Raw genomic sequence first — 21,941 nt, 5'->3', positions numbered from 1 at the left:
ACAGAGAGAGACACAAACAGAGAGACAGAGAGAGGAAAAGAGAGAGACAGAGAGACACAAACAGAGAGAAAGAGAGAGAGAGAAACAGAGAGACAGAGACAGAGAAAGAGAGAGAGAACTAGCTGTGATGGCTATGGCTTTTCTCGGTTGTCACCTTAACTATATCTAGAATGAACTACAATCCAGAAATGGGGGTCACACCTGTTATCCCCATCTTGAGGCAAACAAGCCTTTGATCTGGATCTTGAGGCTGGAAGACATACACTTTTGATCCAGATCTTGAGGTGGGGGGGGGCACAGTTCTTAATCGGGATCAACACACACCTTTGATCTGGGCCATACCTTCTGCTGGAGGTCTATATCAGGACAATGGAAGAAAGAAGTATTCATTCTTCTTTGTCTGCGTGCATTCACTTTGCCAGCACATCCATTGGAGCCCACTTCCTCAGGATTCCAGCTTATATTGCAGACATAGCAGAGCAGCTGAGACACCCAGCCTTGTGGTACTGAGCAGCTACTGGACTTTCCATTCACAGCTAGCCAACATTCTTATATTAGTTGGACCACAGTCTGTAAGTCCTTCCAATAAATTCCATGTCATATATATATATACATATATATATATATATATATATATATACATACATACATATTACCCTTGGGACTTGGGGACAGCTAGGCTCATGTCTGTGAAATCTCCCCACCCTCAGAAAGGTATAAAGACAGACCTCTGTTTCTGCCATGTGGGTTCTGAGTCCTCTATAGGAAGCCCCCACCCTCCTGTCTACCTCTGGTGCTGGGACCCTGAACTCTCCTCAGAGCCTCTACCATGGTACTCTCTGTCTGCCTGTGGTGTTAATAGCTTTTCTAATGAACTCGTCACTAACCAGCGATCTGCTTTGGTGTTCCTCTTAATGCTTCCTGCAAACCCTTCTTCATCCATGTTGCCTAGTATACTGTTCGGGTCCAGCTTCTAGGAACTCAGTTCAGTTTAAAAGGACTAGTGAATGAATGAATGAGTGAATGAATGAATTTATCAGCCAATTCTAGATGTCCTAGTTGTGTTTGTTGTTAACTTGACCCAGTCATCTGAAAGGAAAGATTTGATGAATTATCCAGATCAGACTGGCCTGTGGGCATAGGTATTCATAATGGTCTTGATAGTTGCTGTTGGGATCTGAAAAATTCCAAACAACACAAGTAGTCACAAGAATCCAGAAAAGCAAGGTCTTCTTTAATCAGGGAGCAAAAGCTGACCCATCGGGGACAACTCAGACTCGGGAGCTGGCTGTGTTTTCAGACACTCATCTTAGTAAATAGTATACCCAGACCGCTACTGATCAATCACGGCCACAGAACAGACTTCAGGAGCTGAACTGCAACCCCACGCCAGAACATTACGGAGTTTAAAAGTCCAAAATCCACAAACATCTGTGCCAAGTTACAGTCAGAACCATTTGTTCTCTTATGGTTAGGAACAATCATTAAGCTTTGGGGTAAGAAAAAAGAATGAGGAAATTGTCTAGCCCGGTGAAAAGCTCCCCTAGAGCCTGGGAACCTGAACTTCAGTTCACCTGATGATCAAAATGAAGTCAGAAAACAAAATGGCAGCACTTAGGTGAGACTCATATATTTGATCCTAGCATGACTTGATGCAGCCCCACCTGCTGCGAATGTCACCATGGCAAATGGTTCTGAGATGTATAAACACAAGCTTATGAATGAACCAGAACATCCAGCGAGCAGATTCCTCCATTGTTCCTGTCCAGATTTCCCTCAACAACAGACTCATTAAAGAACAGAATCTGCCTCTAGGGCAGTGGCTCTCCACTTTCCTAAGGCAGTGACCCCCAGCCATAAAATTATTTTCATCGGTATTCCATAACTGTAATTTTGCTACTGCTAGGAATCGTAATGTAAATTTTTTTGGAGATAGAGGCTTGCCAAGGGGTCATGACCTGGGCTGAAAACCGAAGCTTTAAGTGGAGCCATGCCTTCATCTCCTCCCTTAAGGGTTAACCCAGTGGGGGACAAATCAAAGGAGGACTGAGGGGGATCTGCTCAAAGATGCTCATCTTAAACTAATGTCTATCCCAGAGCATCCACCCAGGTTCTGCTGGGTCTTTCAGAGTTCTGACTCAGAAGGGTATAACTATTCTTTTTTGGTTTCTTCTCTCTCCACCACCACCCTCCACCCCCCAAAGGTCCCAGTTTTTAGCTCTGGATGTCCTGGAATTCTAGGCCAGGTGTTACTGAGGTCCAACCATCTCTGCCTCCCCCAGTGCTGGGATTAAAGATGTATCTCACCAGATTTCTTTTCCTTTCCTGTCTTTTCCATTTGAATTCTGGTCACAGCCTAAGCTGGAGAAGGGTTTTTTGTTTTGTTTTGTTTTTTGTTTCATTTCACCAAAGCTTACCTAAAGTCCAGTATTTCACAGCCCCTCCCCCCATCTTGTGACACTCTGGTAGTATATGTCAAGCCCCAAATAGCAGACATTTTTGAGACTTGCCCATCATAAGCTTCCTCTTTGTGGGGACCACGAAGTGCCAGTCACATCAGATTGACGTTGAGCTCCCACCAACGGGGTGAGTCACAGACAGCGCCTGCGTCAGAATGGAACTGAAGTACCCTTGTAGCTTGGGTGTGCTTGCCTGCTACCTCGGGGTCACTGCCTCGCTGGCTTACTTTCACTTTGTTCACACGCAGGAATATTCTTTCCCAACACAAGTATGCTTCGAACTTCCCTGTACTGGGAATCCTTGTTCATTCTCTGAAGGTCCCCTCCCTGCTCCTGGCTGACCCTCTCACACCACCACACCTTTTCCCTTCTCCATTCTCCTCTGGGCAGCTGTGAGTTACAGCTTGCCTGCCCCCCTTCCCGGACCCCCTGGTCCCCCCAACACACCTCATTTGTATCAGTTCTTAGATGCTTCCATTCATGGGACCATAAGCCCCAAGAAGGAACCCTGATTCCACAGTATCACGTTGGCTCTGATGGACTTCCCAAGAGCCTCAGTAACATATCTTCCTGAATGTTTTAGTTAGGTTTTATTGCTGTAAAGACCACAGCAATTTGGGAAGGAAAGAATGTATTTGCTTTACAGATTTCAGTCCAAGGCAGACATTTAAAAAAGAACTGAAGCAGAAAGCCACAGGAATACTGCTTCTTGGCTTGTTCCCGCTCTTACAGCACCCAGGACCACTTGAGCAGGGGTGGTGCCACCCACAACGGGCCGGGCCATCCCACACCAATCATTCATCAAGCAAACCACCCCACAGTCTTGCCTGTAGACCATCAGGATGATGGAAGCACTGAGGTTCCTTTTCCCATATAACTCTAGTGTGTATCAAGCTGATGGGGAAAAACAAAAATCCAACCAACAACAAAACCCACCAAGACGCAGCCTTTTAGTGTACTAGAGAAAACGAGCGTGTTTCAGAACCAGAGATGGCATCAGACTATGTGTAGATTTGTAAGATGTGTAGAGTGTAAGATGAACTATGCCCCCGTCCTGTGGGCCAGTGGTGGTGCATGCCTTTAATCCCAGAACTCAGGAGGCAGAGGCGGGCATATCTCCGAGTTCGAGGCCAGCCTGATCTACAGAGTTGAGTTCCAAAACAGCCAGGGACACAAAGAAACCCTGTCTTGAAAAAACCAAAAACCAAAACCAAACCAAACCAAACCAACAAAAAAGCCCAACTCCTTTCTTTCTCAGCACCAGAGAAATAACTACAGCAGCGAGGAAAACTGCTTCCTGGCGAGAACGCCCGGGCACTCCTTCGGAAACTCATTCCTTAAACTGTTCCAGGCCCACACTGGTTTATCCTAACAGAGACAACCCAAGAATCAGGTATTTCAGAACAAAATAGGGCCAGGGATTGACAAAGAAAAAACAAATTTATTACAGGCTGTGCACAGCTGCCTAGAGATAAGTTCTTCGGTTCCTCTGCCTTTCCTGTTTACAGAGTTACAGAAAAGATAAAGCAAAAGCCAGGAAGCACGCTCGCCGATTACAACGCGAGGACCTCCGGCAGCCAAGCTCTTCCTCTGGGGCTGGGCCCTTAGCCTTTCCTTCTCGCGACATGGGGTCCTGAGGACATTTTAATCACTCAGGGTCCCCGTGACGCTGGTTCAGGCACTATGGGCACGGCGGTTCTATCCGGCGGTGGCTTCCTTGGGATAACACCTTCTCCGCCTTTGACAAACCAAGACCCCAGTGCTTGCAGAGGGACCAGACATCCACTCGGCCTCAGTTCCGATGGGAACCGGAAGCAGAGCGAGGCCTTCCAGTACTCAGACACGCCCCCTTAGCGTTAAGTCGCTGCCGGGGCAACAGCGCGCCATTTCCGCCAGCGAGTGACGCACTTCCTGTGCGCCGGCAGGTCACATCCGGGTTTCGGCTAGCGGGTCCCTCGCAGGCTCTGGGAAGGTGGACCGAAGTTGTGTGATTCACGGGTGCTGAGTGAGGTGAGCGGGCGGCGGGGTGGCGGGATGGCCCGGAGGGCGGGCTGATGCTCTATGGCGGCGGTCCCATGCTCTCCCCGCGCCCAGGTCTCCAGCCCGGCCCGCCGCGGGACGGGACCTGGGAGCGTCCTGACGCTGACACTAAATAACCAGCCCCGAACGCGGGTAAGCTGAGTGTCTCCTGACCACTGTGGGATTTTTACTATCCCCTGTGCTGGGGAGGTGGTAATCTCATGAGCCCAGGGCTTCCTGCTCCTTTGAGAACTTTGCGCTCAACTCTTAGCTGAGGTTGAGACCTGTTGTGATGAACCGGTGCATAGTGAGGAGTAGGGAGATGTTTATAACAACGGAGCGCTTTCTCCGCTGTCAATTACTGGTGCATCTGTACACCATGGAGTCACATAGTGAGGACATTGCTGTGCAGTGTCGGGGCCTTTGTATGTGATACCCACACACAGAGGTGTTCATAGAAGCGTGATTTAAACTCAGGCGGTAGTGTTGAGTGTTCCTGATTTTCACAGTCATTTTGAAGGGTTCACTTCTCAGCCCTGACTGGTAATGACGGTGATCCTGAAACCACCTGACCACGGGACGGAAGTAGAAGATGCTTTTTTCTTACTTTTTTTTCTTTCTTTTTTTCTTTTTCTCCCCTCCCCCCACCTTGTTTACTGTTTTTTTTCGAGACAGAATTTCTCTGTGTAACAGCCAGCCCTGTCTGTCCTGGAACTGTCCTGGACTGGCTTTGAACTCAGATCCACCTGTCTCTGCCTCCCTATTCCTAGAATCAAAGATGGTCATCATCCTGCCTGGTGAGGGTGCTGTTTCTTGAGCACCTGCAGGGAGTTCAGCTTTTGTTGTTTTGTCTGTTTTGAGACCAGGTTGGCTTTGAAATTACTGAGATGGACTGCCTTTGTCTTTCTAAAGGATTGTTTTAGTGCTTGCAAGCTACTTCTGGAACTGAATGAATGCAGTTATGAGAGAGAGCTAAGTAGATAACCTGGGTAGAACACTTTGTTTACTCTACACCCTCTAGGCGTGACTGTGAAGTGTCGTCCAGAAAGACCACCTCCTTCCAATCCCTCAGAAGCCATTCAGGTTTGGGAAGGAAACCTTCAGTTTTGTGAGACAGTATTTCAGAAAATGCTCTAAAGTTTCCCTGGAACTGCAAATCAGCTAGGTACAACTTCCCTGGAGAAGGAAAGGACCAACTTGGTTTCTGAGGTAATAGCACATGGAGCTGTTGCTTCCTTTCTGTGGCATGTCTGCCGTCTGTCTGTGGCCCCACCCCATGCATGCACTATGTTTGACTCTGAAAAGGCATTGTTCCTTAGACCCCTGTGATGACCGGGTCTGACTCGTCTCACTTGTTGCAGAGCTGGTCATTTTATCCTGTGTTTAATGGCTGCTTTACTGAGTTGTATTATGAGGCTCATAGCTTTTTGACTCCGGAGGATCTTCTGCTGGCCGTGGGTTCTCACAGTGCTGTTCTTGTCCCCTCTTCTTGTAGTGACTGGCCATGTCTCTGTCCCACTTGTACCGGGATGGGGAAGGCCACCTTGATGATGACGATGACGAGCGTGAGAACTTTGAGATCACTGACTGGGATCTCCAGAATGAGTTCAACCCCAACCGGCAGCGTCATTGGCAGACCAAAGAGGAGGCCACCTATGGAGTGTGGGCTGAGCGTGACTCAGACGAGGAGAGGCCCAGCTTCGGAGGCAAACGGTACTGTGTGCTGGGCTGCATGCCCTTGGTCTGGAGGGTCAGGAGGACACCCTAGAAGAGTTTCCTGCCCTGCTCCTGTCCAGACACTACAGCATCCTGCTCTGTACTGTTGAGCTGGGATGGCAACATCCTCCTTAGCAATTACTGTGTGACGGGAGCAGGATATGGACAGAGACGTGCTGGTCCACCACAGGCATGGCAGCTGTGGGACCATGCTGTGCCAAGGAACACTTGCAGGGCACTAGAGAACAGGGGGGGTCAGGGAAGGTCACTCTGGAGAAGACTGTTGGCCCAAATGAAGGCGTCGTCCACAGGGGACGTGTGGTAGTACGGCCTGGGCTACATAGTAAGATGCTGTCTCTCAAGGCAAGAAAACAGCATGTGCCTCCCAGCTGACCTCACTCAGAATATTTTGTTTAATTTTACTTATGATTTTTTGATTAATTTTAATTAGGATTTTTATCTATCTGGGTTGTTCTGTTTGAGTTTTACACTTGAAAGAGTATCTAAAACAAATGCCGTGTGTGTTTTACATGCACGCTAGATAAGAACTGTACCACTCTAAAGCAAGCAGGGAGCTGAGACAGTCTTTTCGGTTGTGAAAGGGGCCCAGTGTGATGGCTTAGAGGTGGAGATGTCTGCAGGGCAAGCCTGGTTAGCTGCGTTCCATCACCAGGTTCCTACATGAAGGGTGAAAGGGATGAGCCACTCTACAGATTGTTCTTGCACGCAGCAATAGCGCCATTTTTGAAAGTGTCAAAGGGAAGTGAGATCATTGCATCCCAATTTGAACTCATAATCAACTACTGACAGTGGCAAGTCTTCAGCTACAGGTTTGAGTTGAACGGACCACATGAGCGTTAAATGTGGGCTGGAAGAGGACTCAGTAGCAATGAAGATTGAGCACTGCTCCAGCAGACCTGAGTGTGGCTCCCAGCCAGTGCCACGGCTGGCAGCTCACACTGCCCCTGATTCCATCTTCGGGGAATCTGCTTTGGCTCACAGGGGACCCATACGGTCATGCACTCAACCACACACAGCTAAATGTTTTTAAAATGTTAAATGTCAGCTGATTGGAGAGCAGGTTTGAGTCCCTTTTGGTGTTAAATCCACATATTACTGCTCTAAAGTGGATCTCATGAGGGCCTCTCTCTCTAAGGAATTCTCTTGTGAGCAGCTTCTAGGACAGGGTGCTGCAGAAGCGTACTTTACGACTTGGAGACTTTGTGTGTGTTGGTAGGGCCCGAGACTATTCTGCACCCGTCAACTTCATCAGTGCGGGGCTCAAGAAAGGGGCGGCTGAGGAGGCTGACTCGGAGGACTCTGATGCCGAAGAGAAGCCTGTGAAACAGGAAGACTTTCCCAAGGACTTAGGACCAAAGAAGTTAAAAACGGTAGGTTCTGCAGGATGGTCTCCAAGTCGCACCCCTTGGAGGTCACCAGCGCAGTGGCTTCCTCCACAGGGAGAAGCCCAGTGAGCTCCTGTGTGTGTGCTGCCCCTTGGGTCCTGCAGTTTCTTTCCTCCTCCATGTCACTAATGCGGTTTTGGTCCAAATGCTGCTTTTCATAATGCAATGTGGCTTTAGGCTTGAGCTCCCTCCAATTCTCTGTTTTTCTCTCTCACCCAGAATCATCTCACCTTCTTTGCAGGGTGGCAATTTTAAGCCCAGCCAGAAAGGCTTTGCTGGAGGAACCAAGTCGTTCATGGACTTTGGCAGCTGGGAGAGACACACGAAAGGGATCGGGCAGAAGCTGCTGCAGAAGATGGGCTACGTCCCTGGGCGGGGCCTGGGGAAGAACGCCCAGGGTGAGTGTGGTGGAGGGGAGGCATGGGAGGCTCGCCTTATTATCTACCTCTTCCTTGTAGGAAGCTCATCAAGTATGGGTGATGTCCAGGGAAGGAAGCTTAAGCTCAAAACTGAACAGAAGTAGCTGTTAACGCCGCAGCCGGGCTTGGCAGCATGGGCCACTCCCACTCCCGAGCTGCTCGACTTTCTCAGAACCCAGTTTCAGTAGAGTACTTGGTTAAGTCAGAAGGGAAGGGCTAGGGTCTACAGCCCTAAAATATATCTGTTTTAGCTTGGTCTGTGCCTCTACAGAAGCACCTGCTAACATTTTGAAATCTGGCAGTCTCACCTACAGCTCCATAGATTTTCCTGATGGGAGTTTGGCTGCTTCACAGCTGCCTTTGCAGCAGAGTGTGCTCTTCTAAGCACAGCGTCCTCAGCCACTTGCCCTGCTGCGGTCATGTGTGTGAGCGGCCAGCTCTGCAGTCCTTGCTTTGTGGGTTTTTTTCTTAGTCTGCAACTCAGTGTCAGGCAGGCCAGTGCACACATCGTGGCACAGTGTGGCACAGCGTGGTACAGCATGGCAACCTTCACTGGCTGAAGATGCACCTGTGCTGCTCACTACCTAGAACCCATGTTGTCTCCCTGACAAGCTCCACTGAGAAACAGCCCTTGCACACACAGCTCACCACCTTGGCTCAGAGCCACCAGGAGCAAGAACTTAGCCCCTTTTAGCATGAACTGGGTCCCAGTCAGAAGTGTCTTCTGTAGTTCCCACCCCAAGGCCCCAAAGGTACCGGTTTGTCTCAGGTAGTGCTGACACAGTGCTGGGAAGAGCATGGCAGAGCATCCCTGAGGTCTCAGCAACACTGAGTGAGGAAGTGGAAGGAGAACCTGGAGAGGGCAGCAGTCCTCGTGAAGATGCTGTTCCTGTTTATTTCCAGGGCTTAGCCGTATTACACAAGTTAGCTGTAAGCACTGTGAGCCCTTACCAGCCCACAGCTGTCCTCAGCAGGTTTCTGGTGCCTGTGTTGGTCAGTACAGTAGGGCCGAATCCTCAGAAGTGCCTCAGTTGTTGAGTCCCAGGCGTGTGTGGCACTGTCTTGAGCACAGAGAAGGTACCTGAGTCGGTGTGTTGTTGGTGAGGAGCAGGGAGAGCTCTTCCTGGTATCCTCACATAGATGGCTGGGATCTGAAAAGTCTTTGGTCTTTCTCCTGCCCGTGTTCAGGTATCATCAACCCCATTGAAGCCAAGCAGAGGAAAGGCAAGGGAGCTGTGGGGGCCTACGGCTCGGAGAGGACCACTCAGTCTCTGCAGGACTTCCCTGTGGCCGACTCCGAAGAGGAGGCAGAAGAGGTATTGTGGGGGCCTGCTATGTGGGCGGCACATGGCCTGGGCCATTTGCACGCAGCTGCTACACGTGGCCTGCACATGCTGATGGCCTCTGCATGTCCCCACACCCACTTATGTGGCAGGCCCTGCTGGGGATCATTGCTCACCTGATGCCGACACGGTGTCTTGGGCTTAGGTGTGAGTGAGGTGGGCAGCTGTGAGACAGTGACAGGGTGGGGACTGAGGCACTCAGGTGCATGCACTCTGACTGCATGGTAGGCTCTGTCAGCTCAGAGAGGGCCTGGGAGAGCAGGTGCCATGATTCCTGAACAGCTGCAACTCTAGATACTTGAAAGAAAAGAAATGACATGTTAAGTCGGTGTGAGAATAAGATGTCAGCCATGGATCTGGCCTGTAGGGCAGGCGTGTTCTCACTTGCTACCCTCTGCTCACCATTCTTATGGAGCTCTGCTGGCTGGGGCCAGCATTTTCTAATCCTCAGTGCTATTTCTAAGTTCTGTAAGAGTCAGCGGAGGACCAGCAGAGCCTCTCCCTTCCCTTGGGGCCCCTGCCTTTGGCATCCCACTGTGTTATACACGGATGTTGGCTACAGGCATGCTAAAAGCCTTGGCCTGGCTACTATGGAACAGGCCCCTCCTGTTGTCATTGACTGCATCCCTCTGCCTCAGGAGTTTCAGAAGGAGCTGAGCCAGTGGAGAAAAGACCCCAGCGGGAGCAAGAAGAAGCCAAAGTATTCTTACAAGACTGTGGAGGAGCTGAAAGCCAAAGGCAGGGTCAGCAAGAAGCTCACAGCACCTCAGAAGGAGCTCTCTCAGGTCAAGGTAGGAGGGTCTCACATCGGTCCCCCTGACTATCCTCTGAAACCTTTGCCTGATAAGTAGATAATTAGGGTGGGGGTGGGGTGACGCTGTATCTGTATGTGTCTGTGTATGTGAGCGTGTGTGAGTGTGTGTGTGTGTGTGTGTGTGTGTGTGTGTGTGTGTCAGCGTGTATGAATGTGTGCACAAGTACACGTCCTCATGTCTAGTGAATTCAGTAACACTTCTAACGTAAGTACTTTGAATCTGAGCACGGCACGTGCCAGGCCCTGGCTTCCATGCCCGACACCTCCCTGTGCTGACTGTCATAAGCATAGCTCCCAACCCTGGAGCCTGTATGCAGCCTGCAGCTTCCTTTGGGTTTGGCCTAGATTCCTTTGTAGGTAAATTTTGCACTGTTTGAGATGGAGGAGAGGGTTTCTGGGAATGCAGTAAGCAGGTAGGAACGGCCTGCTGATGGGTCAGGAGTAAGACCTCTCTCACCTTTGAAGACTTCTGATGTGTGGTTCTGCCTGGCCCACAGATATCAGGCCTATCATAGTTGTGCATGAAGTGAGATTTTGGGGTAGCTGGATCTTGGGGAAGGCCACCATCTCTATGATGGACACTTGGGGGTGTTACCACTTTCTAAGTAGCTAGACAGCAGTGCTAGCAGCTGCCTGTCACCCGTTAGTGTGAGGTGGTGTCGGTCTGACAGCTCTGTCTGTTTGCAGAGCTCTTGACACTTGTTCTGTGTTGTATCTCCCCTGATCAATGGTGCTAAGGGGTGGTGACCTGTCTCTCTCATAGGTGATCGACATGACAGGCCGGGAGCAGAAGGTGTACTACAGCTACAGCCAGATCAGCCACAAGCACAGTGTGCCCGATGAAGGGGTGCCGTTGCTCGCGCAGCTGCCTCCCACAGCTGGCAAGGAAGCCAAGGTGCCGGGCTTCGCGCTGCCTGAGCTGGAGCATAACCTGCAGCTGCTCATTGAGCGTACGGAGCAGGAGATCATCCAGAGCGACCGGCAGCTGCAGTACGAGCGGGACATGGTGGTCAGCCTGTCGCACGAGCTCGAGAAGACAGCCGAGGTGCTTGCTCACGAGGAGCGGGTCATCTCCAACCTCAGCAAGGTGCTGGCCCTGGTGGAGGAATGTGAGCACCGCATGCAGCCCCATGGCGCTGACCCGCTCACGCTGGATGAGTGTGCCCGCATCTTTGAGACACTGCAGGACAAGTACTACGAGGAATACCGCCTGGCGGACCGCGCAGACCTCGCTGTGGCCATCGTCTACCCGCTTGTGAAGGACTACTTCAAGGATTGGCACCCCCTTGAGGTGAGCTAGGGTGCAGCCTGCTCTTGGGCTGGGGCATGGCTGCCGAGCTGGGAAGGCTGATGATGCTGGTGTTCTGCAGGACAGCAACTACGGCACCCAGATCATCTCCAAGTGGAAGAGCCTCCTGGAGAACGACCAGTTGCTGTCTCACAGCAGCCAGGACCTGTCCTCAGATGCCTTCCACAGGTACCAGGCCGCACCCCACTGTGTTCCCTTCCAGGCCCCACCCCACTGTGTTCCCTTCCAGGCCCCACCCCACTGTGTTCCCTTGCTTCTCCAAGGAGCAGGAATTGTGCTAAAGGCTGGGTGACAGCCATTCTGGCCCTGTTGACTCTGCTCCACCCCAGCACTGCTCTGGGCTGGGGGTGTTGGAGATGTGCTCACCCATGTGTCTATTGAGAGTCCTGAGTGTCCAGGAGCTGGGCTCACCCTGACCATGCGCACCTTTGGCCCAGTCTGGAAAAGGCAGTGCAGGGCACTAGTAAGAACTAAGAATGCGCCAGGCGTGGAGAGGACAGGTGTCTCAGGAGGGGACATTCAAGCTGTGACCCCAGGTGTGAGAGGTGCTGTGAACTGAGGCTCTTATGGGAAAGCAGCTGATGACCCTGTGCTGACACTGTCAGCCACATGAGCCTGTAGCAACCCTGCCAGTGTTGGCATCACTGAGGAGCCCAAGGCTGAGAGCTAAGACATCACAGGGACCCCTGTGGGGACTGGCCTGAGGTTTCCTGTGGTGGTCTGTGGGCTGGTACACTTTGAGCACCATGAAGCCAGCAGTGTGGCTGACCAGCTGCCTTGCCTCTCGCAGGCTCATGTGGGAGGTCTGGATGCCTTTTGTTCGGAATGTTGTCGCCCAGTGGCAACCCAGGAACTGTGAGCCCATGGTGGACTTCCTGGACAGCTGGGCACACATCATCCCTGTGTGGATCCTGGACAATATCCTGGACCAGCTCATCTTCCCTAAGCTGCAGAAGGAGGTAGGGCGGGGCTCTGACTGGGTCTCTTAACTGTGCACTGAAGTCCTGAGGTTGAAGGGTGTCAGCATGGCTGGTGGCCTGCAGTGTTAATCGTAGTCTTCTCCATAGTACCCCTCCCCTACCTCCCTCTAGTGGGAGTTGCCTTTCTCAGTGTCTTTATTGAACCTTGAGCTATGCTGAGGCTTGAGTTGGTGGCCTGAATGTTTGGTTTTCTTCTATGGAGGGACCTAGAGTACAGAATGCCTACTATTTACCTCCATGGTGGGTCTTGCCCTCCCTACACACAGGCCTCTCCCTAAGGACAGCACTGCAGTGTCATTAACTGCCCATGGGCTGCATTGCTCATTCCACTCATCCTGTAGGTGGACAACTGGAACCCCCTGACAGACACCGTCCCGATCCACTCATGGATCCACCCGTGGCTGCCACTCATGCAGGCCCGCCTGGAGCCGCTCTACTCCCCTGTCCGCAGCAAGCTGTCTAGTGCACTGCAGAAATGGCACCCCAGCGATGCCTCAGCCAAGCTCATCCTGCAGCCCTGGAAAGAGGTCCTCACCCCTGGGTCCTGGGAGGCCTTCATGCTCAGGAACATCGTGCCCAAGCTGGGTAAGGACACAGGGACCTGGAGGCCGAGTGCAGCTTACTCAGTGTCTACCAGAAGGTATACTACTTAGAGCAGAGATAGATGGGAGTGGAACCAGGGCCTTCCTGCTGTTCCTTTACAGCTTGGCCAAGGTCTGCAGTGATGGCTCTGGGCTCTCTGTGCCTTGTGGTTTCCTGACTGATTTGGATGTCAGAACCAGAAAGCCAATGGTCTGTTTTTATTTATTTTTTTTTTTTTTTAAGATTTATTTATGTGAGTACACTGTAGGGGCCGTCTTCAGACGTACCAGAAGAGGGCATCAGTTTCCAATTCAGATGGCTGTGAGCCACCATATGGTTGCTGGGAATTGAACTCAGGACCTCTGGAAGAGCAGTCAGTGCTCTTAACTGCTGAGCTATCTCTCCAGCCCCGGCCCTGGCCTTTTAAGTGCTTGTGAATCTTCGGAATTCACTGTGGGTAGAATGACAGAGCAGACAGGAGACTAGAGAGTCTGCTTTGCCATCTCTCTTGCAGGCATGTGCCTGGGTGAGCTCGTCATCAACCCCCACCAGCAGCACATGGACGCCTTTTACTGGGTGATGGACTGGGAGGGCATGATCTCCGTCTCCAGCTTGGTGGGATTGCTGGAGAAGCACTTCTTCCCCAAGTGGCTTCAGGTGAGCACTGTGGCACAGGAGGGACATGGGGTGGAGTTGCGAAGCGCCTCGTCTCAGCTCCTCAGAGAACCTGTCAGGGATGTGGAGATCAAGTGTGTAGCACAGAGGCCACAGTCTGGCTCCAGATTCTACTGGAACTGCTAGACACCGCAGCTCCCCGTGCTCTGTAGTGTGGGCTGCTGGAAGGAGCAACACTGAATGCAGCAATTGCTCCTGGGGACACTCGCTCTCAGTGCTGTGGTCCATGTGTGGTCACCACTCAGTATCCTGTGTTCTTTGGCAGGTGCTGTGCTCCTGGCTCAGTAATAGCCCCAATTACGAGGAGATCACCAAGTGGTACCTGGGCTGGAAGTCCATGTTCTCAGACCAGGTGCTGGCACACCCTTCTGTCAAGGACAAGTTCAACGAAGCGCTCGACATCATGAACAGGGCTGTGTCCTCTAATGTTGGTGAGCAGGTGTCTCAGTTAGGGTTTCATTGCTGTGACAGACACCAGGGCCAAGGCAACTCTTATAAGGACAAGGTTCAGAGGTTCAGGCCTTTATCAAGGTGGGAGCATGGCAGTGTCCATGCAGGCTGGTGAGGGAGGAGCTGACTCTCAGGCAGTTAGGAGGAAGCTCTCAAAGCCCCCTCGTCCAGTGACACACTTCCTCCAACAACGCCACACTTCGTAATAGTGCCAGCCATATTCAAACCACCACAGTAGGGTTCCTACTGGGGGTGTCCTGGGACTGTTTCCTAAACGTGACATTTTTATTTTTATTTGGTCCTTTGGGAGTTTACTCTGTCTAGTGTCCTGTGGACCTAGTTACTTATGAGGCCCCACCATTTTGTCCTGTCATAGGCTGATAGCTGAATCTGGCTCCAGGCAGCCTTCCCACACTGTTGTGCAGAAAACACATGGTGATAGTCGCTTCCTTCTGTGTGACGCATGCTCTGTGCCCTTGAGACAGTATCAGTGCCTTCCTCACAGCCTACGAGAGCTAAGCTCATGTCCACAGCACCTGGTCCTTGTTCACTGTCAAGGGCCATGCAAGTCACAGCGCTGCGCTGTGAGTAGACTGAAGGTGGTCACAGCAGAAGCAAAGGGTGTTGCCTCTTACTTAGCCTGATGCACAGCGGCACTATTTCAGTTCTCAGTGAGGCCCAGAGTTTATGGAGGGCTCCGAGGCTTCAGGGCGGTGGCTGGAAGGGAGCTGCTGTCTTCTGTACCTGTCCCCATGTCACCTCAGCCAGCCCAGCCATGTTTCCAGCACTGCTTCTCCTGTACTTCTCACAAGTTTGCATTTGGGTCACACTGTGGTCCTTCAGTCCCCATAGTCTAGCTCCTCAAACGTTTTTCCATTTAAAGTTTTTAATTATGTTTGTGTCTGTGCCTGGTGGATGATCCTGTTGTACACAAGTGCAGTGCCAGGGATGGACAGAAGGGGTATCAGAACCCACGGACCTGGAGTTAGAGAGTTGTGGGCCATCTGAAGTGGGTGTGGGAATCAAACTCTGCAAACATAATACATACTCCTAACCAATGATCCCAATTTTCCGCTCTACAGAGAGGCCTCTGTAGCAAGGGATAGAATAACAATTGTAGGCCATGCTAGACAATAAGGTGACCTCATAAATGGTGACTTTAGGGTCCACATCTCATCTGATACTGAGAGGATCACTTCTGATATCTGATATTAGCTACGCAGCTCCTGGACCAATTTTGTGATACTGACTCTCCCAAGCATGCAGTAAATCATGTTCTTGCCCAGGTCCTTAAGCAGCAAGTCATATACCATGTCATCATGATGCTCTGGTGTTGGCTCTGCGTACCCGGGGTCACCTCTCCTCACTGTTCTCCCTTCTCTCAGGTGCCTACATGCAGCCAGGTGCGAGGGAGAACATTGCCTACCTCACCCACACGGAGCGCAGGAAGGACTTCCAGTACGAGGCCATGCAGGAGCGCCGGGAGGCTGAGAACATGGCACAGAGGGGCATTGGTGTGGCTGCCAGCTCTGTGCCCATGAACTTTAAGGACCTCATTGAGACCAAGGCGGAGGAGCACAACATCGTGTTCATGCCTGTCATTGGCAAGCGGCACGAGGGCAAGCAGCTCTACACCTTTGGCCGCATTGTCATCTACATTGACCGGGGTGTGGTGTTTGTGCAGGGCGAGAAGACGTGGGTGCCCACCTCCCTGCAGAGCCTCATCGACATGGCCAAGTAGACATGGGCCACGACAGACAGGCGAATAAACAGCACTGTGAAACAAGCTGGTAAATAACGTCTCTATTTGGGAGACCATGGCACCAGGGCAGGATGTGACTCAGTGTCCCCAGTCGGGCTGTAGTCCCGGCCTAGCAAAGAGCTGGTGTGGTGTGCACTGTGGCCCCTGGCCCAGGTGGAGAGAATGGTGTCCTGCTACTCCAGCTGAGTGGCTGTGGGTTTCCTGATGATCTCCAGGTCCTCACAGTTCTGGTAGTCAGGCTCTTCCCGGGATGCCCACAGGTCCTCAGATAAGCCTTCCAGCTTCAGAAGAGGGAACCAGTGGACAGATGTGTCATTGAAGGTGTCGGTGTACTGGGGAGTTTGAGGCAGTGGGAACTCCTCCAGGCCTTTCAGAATCTGAGTGGAAAGGGCCAGACACAGGCATTAGGCATGGCCCACTCTTTGTTCACCTGCCTACCCCACTGTCCTTTTGAGATAAGAAATGGGGATTTGTATTTGAGCACTTTTCAGTTCCACGGGTAGTGGGAATGCTGGGCTCACCCCGAGGGTGAAGGGCACAGATTAGGAGAGGGACCAGCTGGTTGTGGATGGACAGTGTGGCTTTGCACCCCTACCCCAGCCCAGCTATTCTGTCAGACACCTTTGCAATGTATGAGTAATTTTCCTGAAGAATCCTCGCCAACAACCTACAAATAAAAAACACATATGCAATTAGGAAGTACATGTTTTCTTTCTCAACTAACAACAGGTAAAAAACAGGATGACTTCAGAAGGGTTGAGGGATGTGCAGGAGGGCAGCACAGGCAGGCACTGGGAAGCAGATCAGGAGTGGTCCGCACACTTAGAGCATGGCTGCCCAAACATGCTGCCCTCAGAAGAGGGACACTTGCAGATTCCTTCAGTGCCTTAAGCTGGACCCAGGGTTTGACATCTGCCTTAAACCTTTAACTCGGTTCCTCATGGGGAAGGCGGGGCTGGCATTCCTGACACTCACCTTTCCTCGAGGCCTTGGAAACTGTTCCCGATGATGACCACCCTGGACAGGGCATCTGCAGACCAGTTGCTCCACAGCAGGTTGTTGTATAGAGCTGTCCCACAGTGTGGCATGTAGAAGACAGTGGGCTGGCTCTGGACACTGTGCTTGCCTTCCTGTGGAGTCAGCAGGACGTGTGCTAAGGAGCTGAGTGCAGATCCCAGCTCTGCTGTGGCAGGGCTGCATTGGCAAGTGTGAGCAGGCTGGATGTCTGTATGGGACTCAAGGACTTGTGTCCAGAAGGAACCCATGCTGACCAAAGAAAGGTATTCCATGTGATGACTGTCCCCACGTCCTACATTCCAGATCTTCCAGGCTCCCTGCATCACCGCATCCTCACCACAGTGGGGGCTCGGTCACCTAATGGCTGTCTGGTCATGCTGCCTCTGTGTGAGACTCTCCCTGCAGCTTCTGTCAGGCATCAGCCCATGCTGGTGTCCTATGGCTGCCTCCACAGGAGCTGCCTGTGGTCTTGGACGCAGCCCTCTGAGGGCTTTTAGTGCACAGGTCAACCTTGCTGCTGTACTTGGTCTCTACATATTATAGGTGACCTCTAGCCCCACCTATTTGCTTTTCCCTGCATAGAGCCAGCACTCAAAGCTGCTCTGAGCAGCTGGATCATGAGGCTAAGACCATCCTGGGCCATAGAGACCCTAAAAAAGGGGAGGTGGGTAAAGTGTTTATCACCTAACCAGGCCAGTCCAACCTGAGTGATTCCCAGAACTCATACAGAACCCAGATAGGACCCACAAGGTTCTACCCATGTGTTTGTTTCTGTTTTAAAACAGCTGAGCCGGGGGTTGGGGATTTAGCTCAGTGGTAGAGCGCTTGCCTAGCAACTGGAAGGCCCTGGGTTCGGTCCCCAGCTCCGGGAAAAAAAAAAAAACAAAAACAAAAACAAAAACAGCTGAGCCATCTCTCCAGGCTCTGGACTGGAGGGATTTGCAAATCCTACACATGAGTTCATGCTGCTGATTCAAGTTCTCGTGGTTTAACAGTCCGAACTGGGAGTGACTACTGGGCTCTAGGAAGGCTAGCATGCCAGGGCCAGTGGGGCACCGAGTCACAGAAAGCCTGACCACTAGCAGAGGTGGGTGGTCTGGAGATGAAAGCACCTACCTCATTCTCACTGAGGACTGTCACACCCAGGGAGGTGAGAACGGAAACCTCAGTCTGACTGAATAGAGGGTCATAGACCCAGCAGTGACTTCTGGGGATCTGAAAGGAAAAGGGGTATTTTAGTTCCAGGCACACAAACACTATTGCTAGGGGTGGGAGAGGAGGCAAAGCTCACCTGGCACTTCTCCAGAAAGAGAAGCAAAAAAGCAAGCTGGATCCGAGCAGCGGGGCAGGAGGCAAAGGTCCCAAGACCATAGCATACACACTTCACATTCGAGGTGCTTAAGGCCAAGGGCTCCCCGGACCCACCAGGTGATGAGCCAAGGTGCAGTCTTCCAAGAGCTTCCGTTAGGGACTGCAGTTGCTCCAGCTGCTTCCTAAGACACTCGGTGATGGTTTCTGAAAGGTCATTCCCCCAAATGTGGTCATGTCGCATACTCTGATCCCTTGGAGCCAGGACTGTGAAAGAAGCCCAACACCCCTCCACACCTGGAATGAAGCTTTCTAAGATCTGCGTCTGGACCACTAGAGGAGGGACCCTGAACTCTACATCCCCGAACCTGAGACTGTGATAAAAGCCTCTAAAGCCATGTGTCTAAAGAGATGTTTGTGCTCTTTTATTTTTTTTTTCCGGAGCTGAGGACCGAACCCAGGGCCTTGCGCTTGCTAGGCAAGCACTCTACCACTGAGCTAAATCCCCAACCCCTGTTTGTGCTCTTGAATGCTGATGACCTCTATAAAGACAACTGAAAGGCTAGGTTCAAACCACTGCCCACATCACCTCCTGGCCTTCCTTCTAGGTTATCCTAAACAAAAGAAGCTGTTTGTCTCAACACTAAGCAAGCTGTTTTTGTTCACCAACGTGGCAAAGTCATCTTTGTAGAGGTTCTTTGTGAGGAAAGGCTGATCCAGAGACAGTAAATCCTTGCTGGGAAGAGAACCCTAAAAACCTTTTTGGATGGTAGCTCGATGCTGCCTTTCATTTACCAATCTCAACTCTGGGGACTGCAGCCTACAGGTGAGGCTCATCTGAGTGATTAAGACAGGAGCCTGTAATACAGTGTAAACACGGCCTGTCCATCTCTGTGAGTCAGTGTAAACATGGTCTGTCCATCCCTAAGGACCATGCTGAACATACTATATTGAGAACACATCTGCAAGGGGGAAGGTCTACACTGAAAAGGAAAAAGTGGGATCCGTAAATAATCTAGCCATCCTGATGACCAATAGCACCTACTGCCTTCTGTATGAGAGCCAAGAGTTTCCCACCTTACTTAATTCTCACAGCTACACTACAGGATATATACACCACCACCTCCACTGTAGTAGACAGTGCTGAAGACACAGCTCTGAGGAAGTCAGCATCAGAACCCACCAGAAGCAAGACTGTGAAGCAAAATGTCCTTGGATGGAGAGTGTCCTTTTCCCACCTTCAGGTAGGCACCTCCTTCCACCCCTCCACCTCCCCTACTCACCCCTACTCACCCAGAGCTGAACTGCAGAAATCAGAGATCCGCAGGTCCTCCCTGTTGAGAAGATATGGCCAGCTCATCTCCGTTCTCTTAGCCCTGACCATGAGCCATATGCATGGGGGACGGAGGACCCTCCAATGCAGAGCCATCCCGTACCGAATGGCATTCCCAAGGCCTGGATGTAGACTGCTGGGTCCTTTTTAAAAAGGTTCTCCATCAAGAGGCTCTGGTTGCCCAGGGATGGTCTGGGTCTGTTTTTTCTCTTTGGCCTGGCATAGATGCAGTTCAATAAATACTAGGAAGTCCTCAGACTTAGCCTTTCTGATGGGGGTGTCCTTGCAAGACTGGGGAGTAGCAGGGGGAATGAAAAAGCTACTCAGCAGGAACTCAATATACAGCTTTCCCACTACAATAACTCTAAAGGGAAGGTCAAAGGGAAAGTCTAAGGGTCTGGTCAGCTCTTTATTCAAGTCGCTGGTTTCCACAGCCTAGGGCAAAACAATCAACGATGAATTTAAATATGCCAGAGGCAATGTTTTAGGACACAGAGGAGAGGAACTGCCTCCAGGAGACCTACAAATACATTGAGGTCCTTTGTACATTCTAAGTAGTCCTGGACCAGATTCTCCATGCTCTGGAGTGAAGACCACACCCCAGGAAGGGTGCTGGGAGAAGCAGGGCACTCTGGGAGATTCTGTAGTAGCTGAGGAAACAATGACTATCTGGTGCATGTCTTGAGAGTTCAAGGCCCAGGCCCTGTCATCTCACTAATCTGGAGACTTTAAGGCACTGGCTGCTTCTATCTGTCCCCTCAGCTGCACCTTTATGTTCAGAGATAACTTCTGGGTCACCACTGCTTTTTGGGTCTCACTTGTCTGCCTCATCACAGCCTTTCTGACCCATCTGAAATGCTTCCAACATTTGTAACTTTGCCCTGCAAGACCACAACTAGAAAAGGCAGAACATGCCGTAGCCTCTGCTATGAGCCTGTAAGAAGGTACAGACCAGGCTATGGGGAGATAGGAGAGTCCAGAATAATGGAGAGGTGGAAGCATGGGGTTTTAAGTCACCAAGGCCTGGGACTGAGACAATAATCTTTGTATGTCTCTTGGTGTGCCCAGGATCTCAATGGGGGCTGTGAAATACGTAGGCTGCAAAAGCGTGCACACAGTTGCTGCTCAGTAAAACTTTGATGCAAACGTTGCCATCTATGTTTGCTGCAACCTCGATTTACATTGTTGATAATAACCAATGTGGTGTGTGGCCCACACCTGTAATCCTAGCACTAGGAGAGACAAAGGCAGGATCTCCTCCAGTTCTAAGCCTTTTGGACTAGCCTACGTTATAGTACCAGATTCTGCCTCCATATCCAGAGCTGGAAAGATGGTTTATAGGGTAAAAGGATCAGCCTGACATCTGAGTTTGATTGATCCTAACCTATTCAGTGAATGGAGTGGTCCTCTGGGTTCCACACACACACCGTGACACCCTCCTCCCCCACCACGAATAAAACCAAAACCAACGAACTAAAGAAAACAATCATCACTGGGCCTAACACGAACTGTACGCCCTGGCCCTGGAGCTTACCAGGTGGCGGGGAGTGTTTCATCACATTACCCTCTGAGCATTCCTATATTAAAATCTCCATTTCAAAGACGGCAGACAGGGGCACAGAATGACAATCTGCTATAACCGCAGCGGCGGGAATGGCAGTTTTACTAAGAGCTTGCTACAGTGCAACCCGAGGGGAGCTCAGCCCTCCCAGGCGTGTTGGCACACCCACTTCCCGGTTGGGGAGACCCAGGCTGAAGTGGCCTCTCGGCACCACACTCACTCGGCCTCCAGCAGGCGGCGCAGCACCGCCTCGCTGTCCGCCTCCGGCTCTGCCTGGGGCTCCTCGCCCTGCCGCGGCCGTCTCCCTGCCGCGCGCTTCCTCCGCCGGGCCACTGCACTCCACCGTTCGGAAGCCGCCACGACCGCCGCCATGTCACTGACGTCACCAGCGCGCCAGAGCGGCCGCCAAGCCGCCGACATCACAGGCTCGCGTCACACCGTACGTCATCGCCAAGCCCCCACAGGCGGGAGGTGGGTCCGCGCGTGATTGCCTGGCTGTAGGACGCAGGTATTGGGTGCTGTCCCGCGGCCCGTACGGAGCCCGGGCTCTCGGAGGGCTTAAGGGCGTGAGACCCGGGCGATCGGGTTGCAGGGTCCCGGCTCCTGACCACCGAGGGACTTCCCTCCGTCCCCGCGCGCACCAGGACTGCCCTCCTGTTGTCCCCTCAGGCTGCCAGGGCCTCTTCAGGTCCCCATAAGACGATCATTGACCTCATCGGGACCATTGAGAACTAGCTGCTAGGTCCTTCGACCAGACCTCTGGGAATGGGAAGGGTGGGTTCCAGGAA

The 21,941-nt window shown here is 51.8% G+C and overlaps 3 protein-coding genes across 12 annotated transcripts in view; 2 read left to right on the top strand and 1 right to left on the bottom strand.

The window, feature by feature from the left end:
• Nucleotides 1–4,396: 4,396 nt before the first annotated feature.
• Tfip11 (tuftelin interacting protein 11) lies at nucleotides 4,397–16,629 on the top strand. Of its 2 annotated transcripts, none has more exons than NM_001008291.1 (14): nucleotides 4,397–4,469; nucleotides 5,500–5,687; nucleotides 5,974–6,191; nucleotides 7,432–7,585; nucleotides 7,842–7,998; nucleotides 9,208–9,335; nucleotides 10,001–10,153; nucleotides 10,940–11,467; nucleotides 11,547–11,653; nucleotides 12,276–12,444; nucleotides 12,807–13,050; nucleotides 13,562–13,704; nucleotides 13,988–14,153; nucleotides 15,558–16,629. In NM_001008291.1, the coding sequence occupies exons 3-14, from the start codon at nucleotides 5,983–5,985 to the stop codon at nucleotides 15,911–15,913; spliced, it is 2,514 nt and encodes an 837-aa protein (NP_001008292.1). In that variant the 5' UTR covers nucleotides 4,397–4,469; nucleotides 5,500–5,687; nucleotides 5,974–5,982; the 3' UTR covers nucleotides 15,914–16,629. The 2 variants fall into 2 exon arrangements, with proteins under 2 accessions (NP_001008292.1, XP_063127286.1); XM_063271216.1 differs by lacking the exon at nucleotides 4,397–4,469 and adding an exon at nucleotides 4,521–4,631 and having other exon boundaries at nucleotides 15,558–16,626.
• Nucleotides 15,961–21,573, bottom strand: Srrd (SRR1 domain containing). Its single transcript, NM_001305154.1, has 7 exons — nucleotides 21,374–21,573; nucleotides 19,553–19,593; nucleotides 18,243–18,466; nucleotides 18,068–18,166; nucleotides 16,910–17,064; nucleotides 16,556–16,601; nucleotides 15,961–16,311 (listed from the first exon to the last, which is right to left on the bottom strand). Exons 1-7 carry the CDS (start codon nucleotides 21,523–21,525, stop codon nucleotides 16,108–16,110), a joined length of 921 nt encoding a protein of 306 aa, NP_001292083.1. The 5' UTR covers nucleotides 21,526–21,573; the 3' UTR covers nucleotides 15,961–16,107.
• Hps4 (HPS4, biogenesis of lysosomal organelles complex 3 subunit 2) overlaps nucleotides 21,453–21,941 on the top strand; it is a 30,758-nt gene continuing 30,269 nt past the window's right edge. For 4 of the 9 annotated variants that reach the window (XR_358770.5, XM_063271364.1, XM_006249546.5 and 1 more), the window contains exon 1: nucleotides 21,541–21,661. The gene's annotated coding sequence lies outside the window, so the exon portion shown is untranslated. Of the gene's footprint in view, nucleotides 21,928–21,941 lie in introns of all 9 variants that reach the window. The other 5 variants (XM_039089506.2, XM_006249544.4, XM_006249542.5 and 2 more) reach the window with 5 other exon arrangements.

This window comes from Rattus norvegicus, chromosome 12 (assembly GCF_036323735.1).
Source record: "Rattus norvegicus strain BN/NHsdMcwi chromosome 12, GRCr8, whole genome shotgun sequence".
In the NCBI taxonomy this organism is placed as follows: Eukaryota; Metazoa; Chordata; class Mammalia; order Rodentia; family Muridae; genus Rattus; species Rattus norvegicus.
This window is presented reverse-complemented; position numbering and strand designations above follow the sequence as displayed.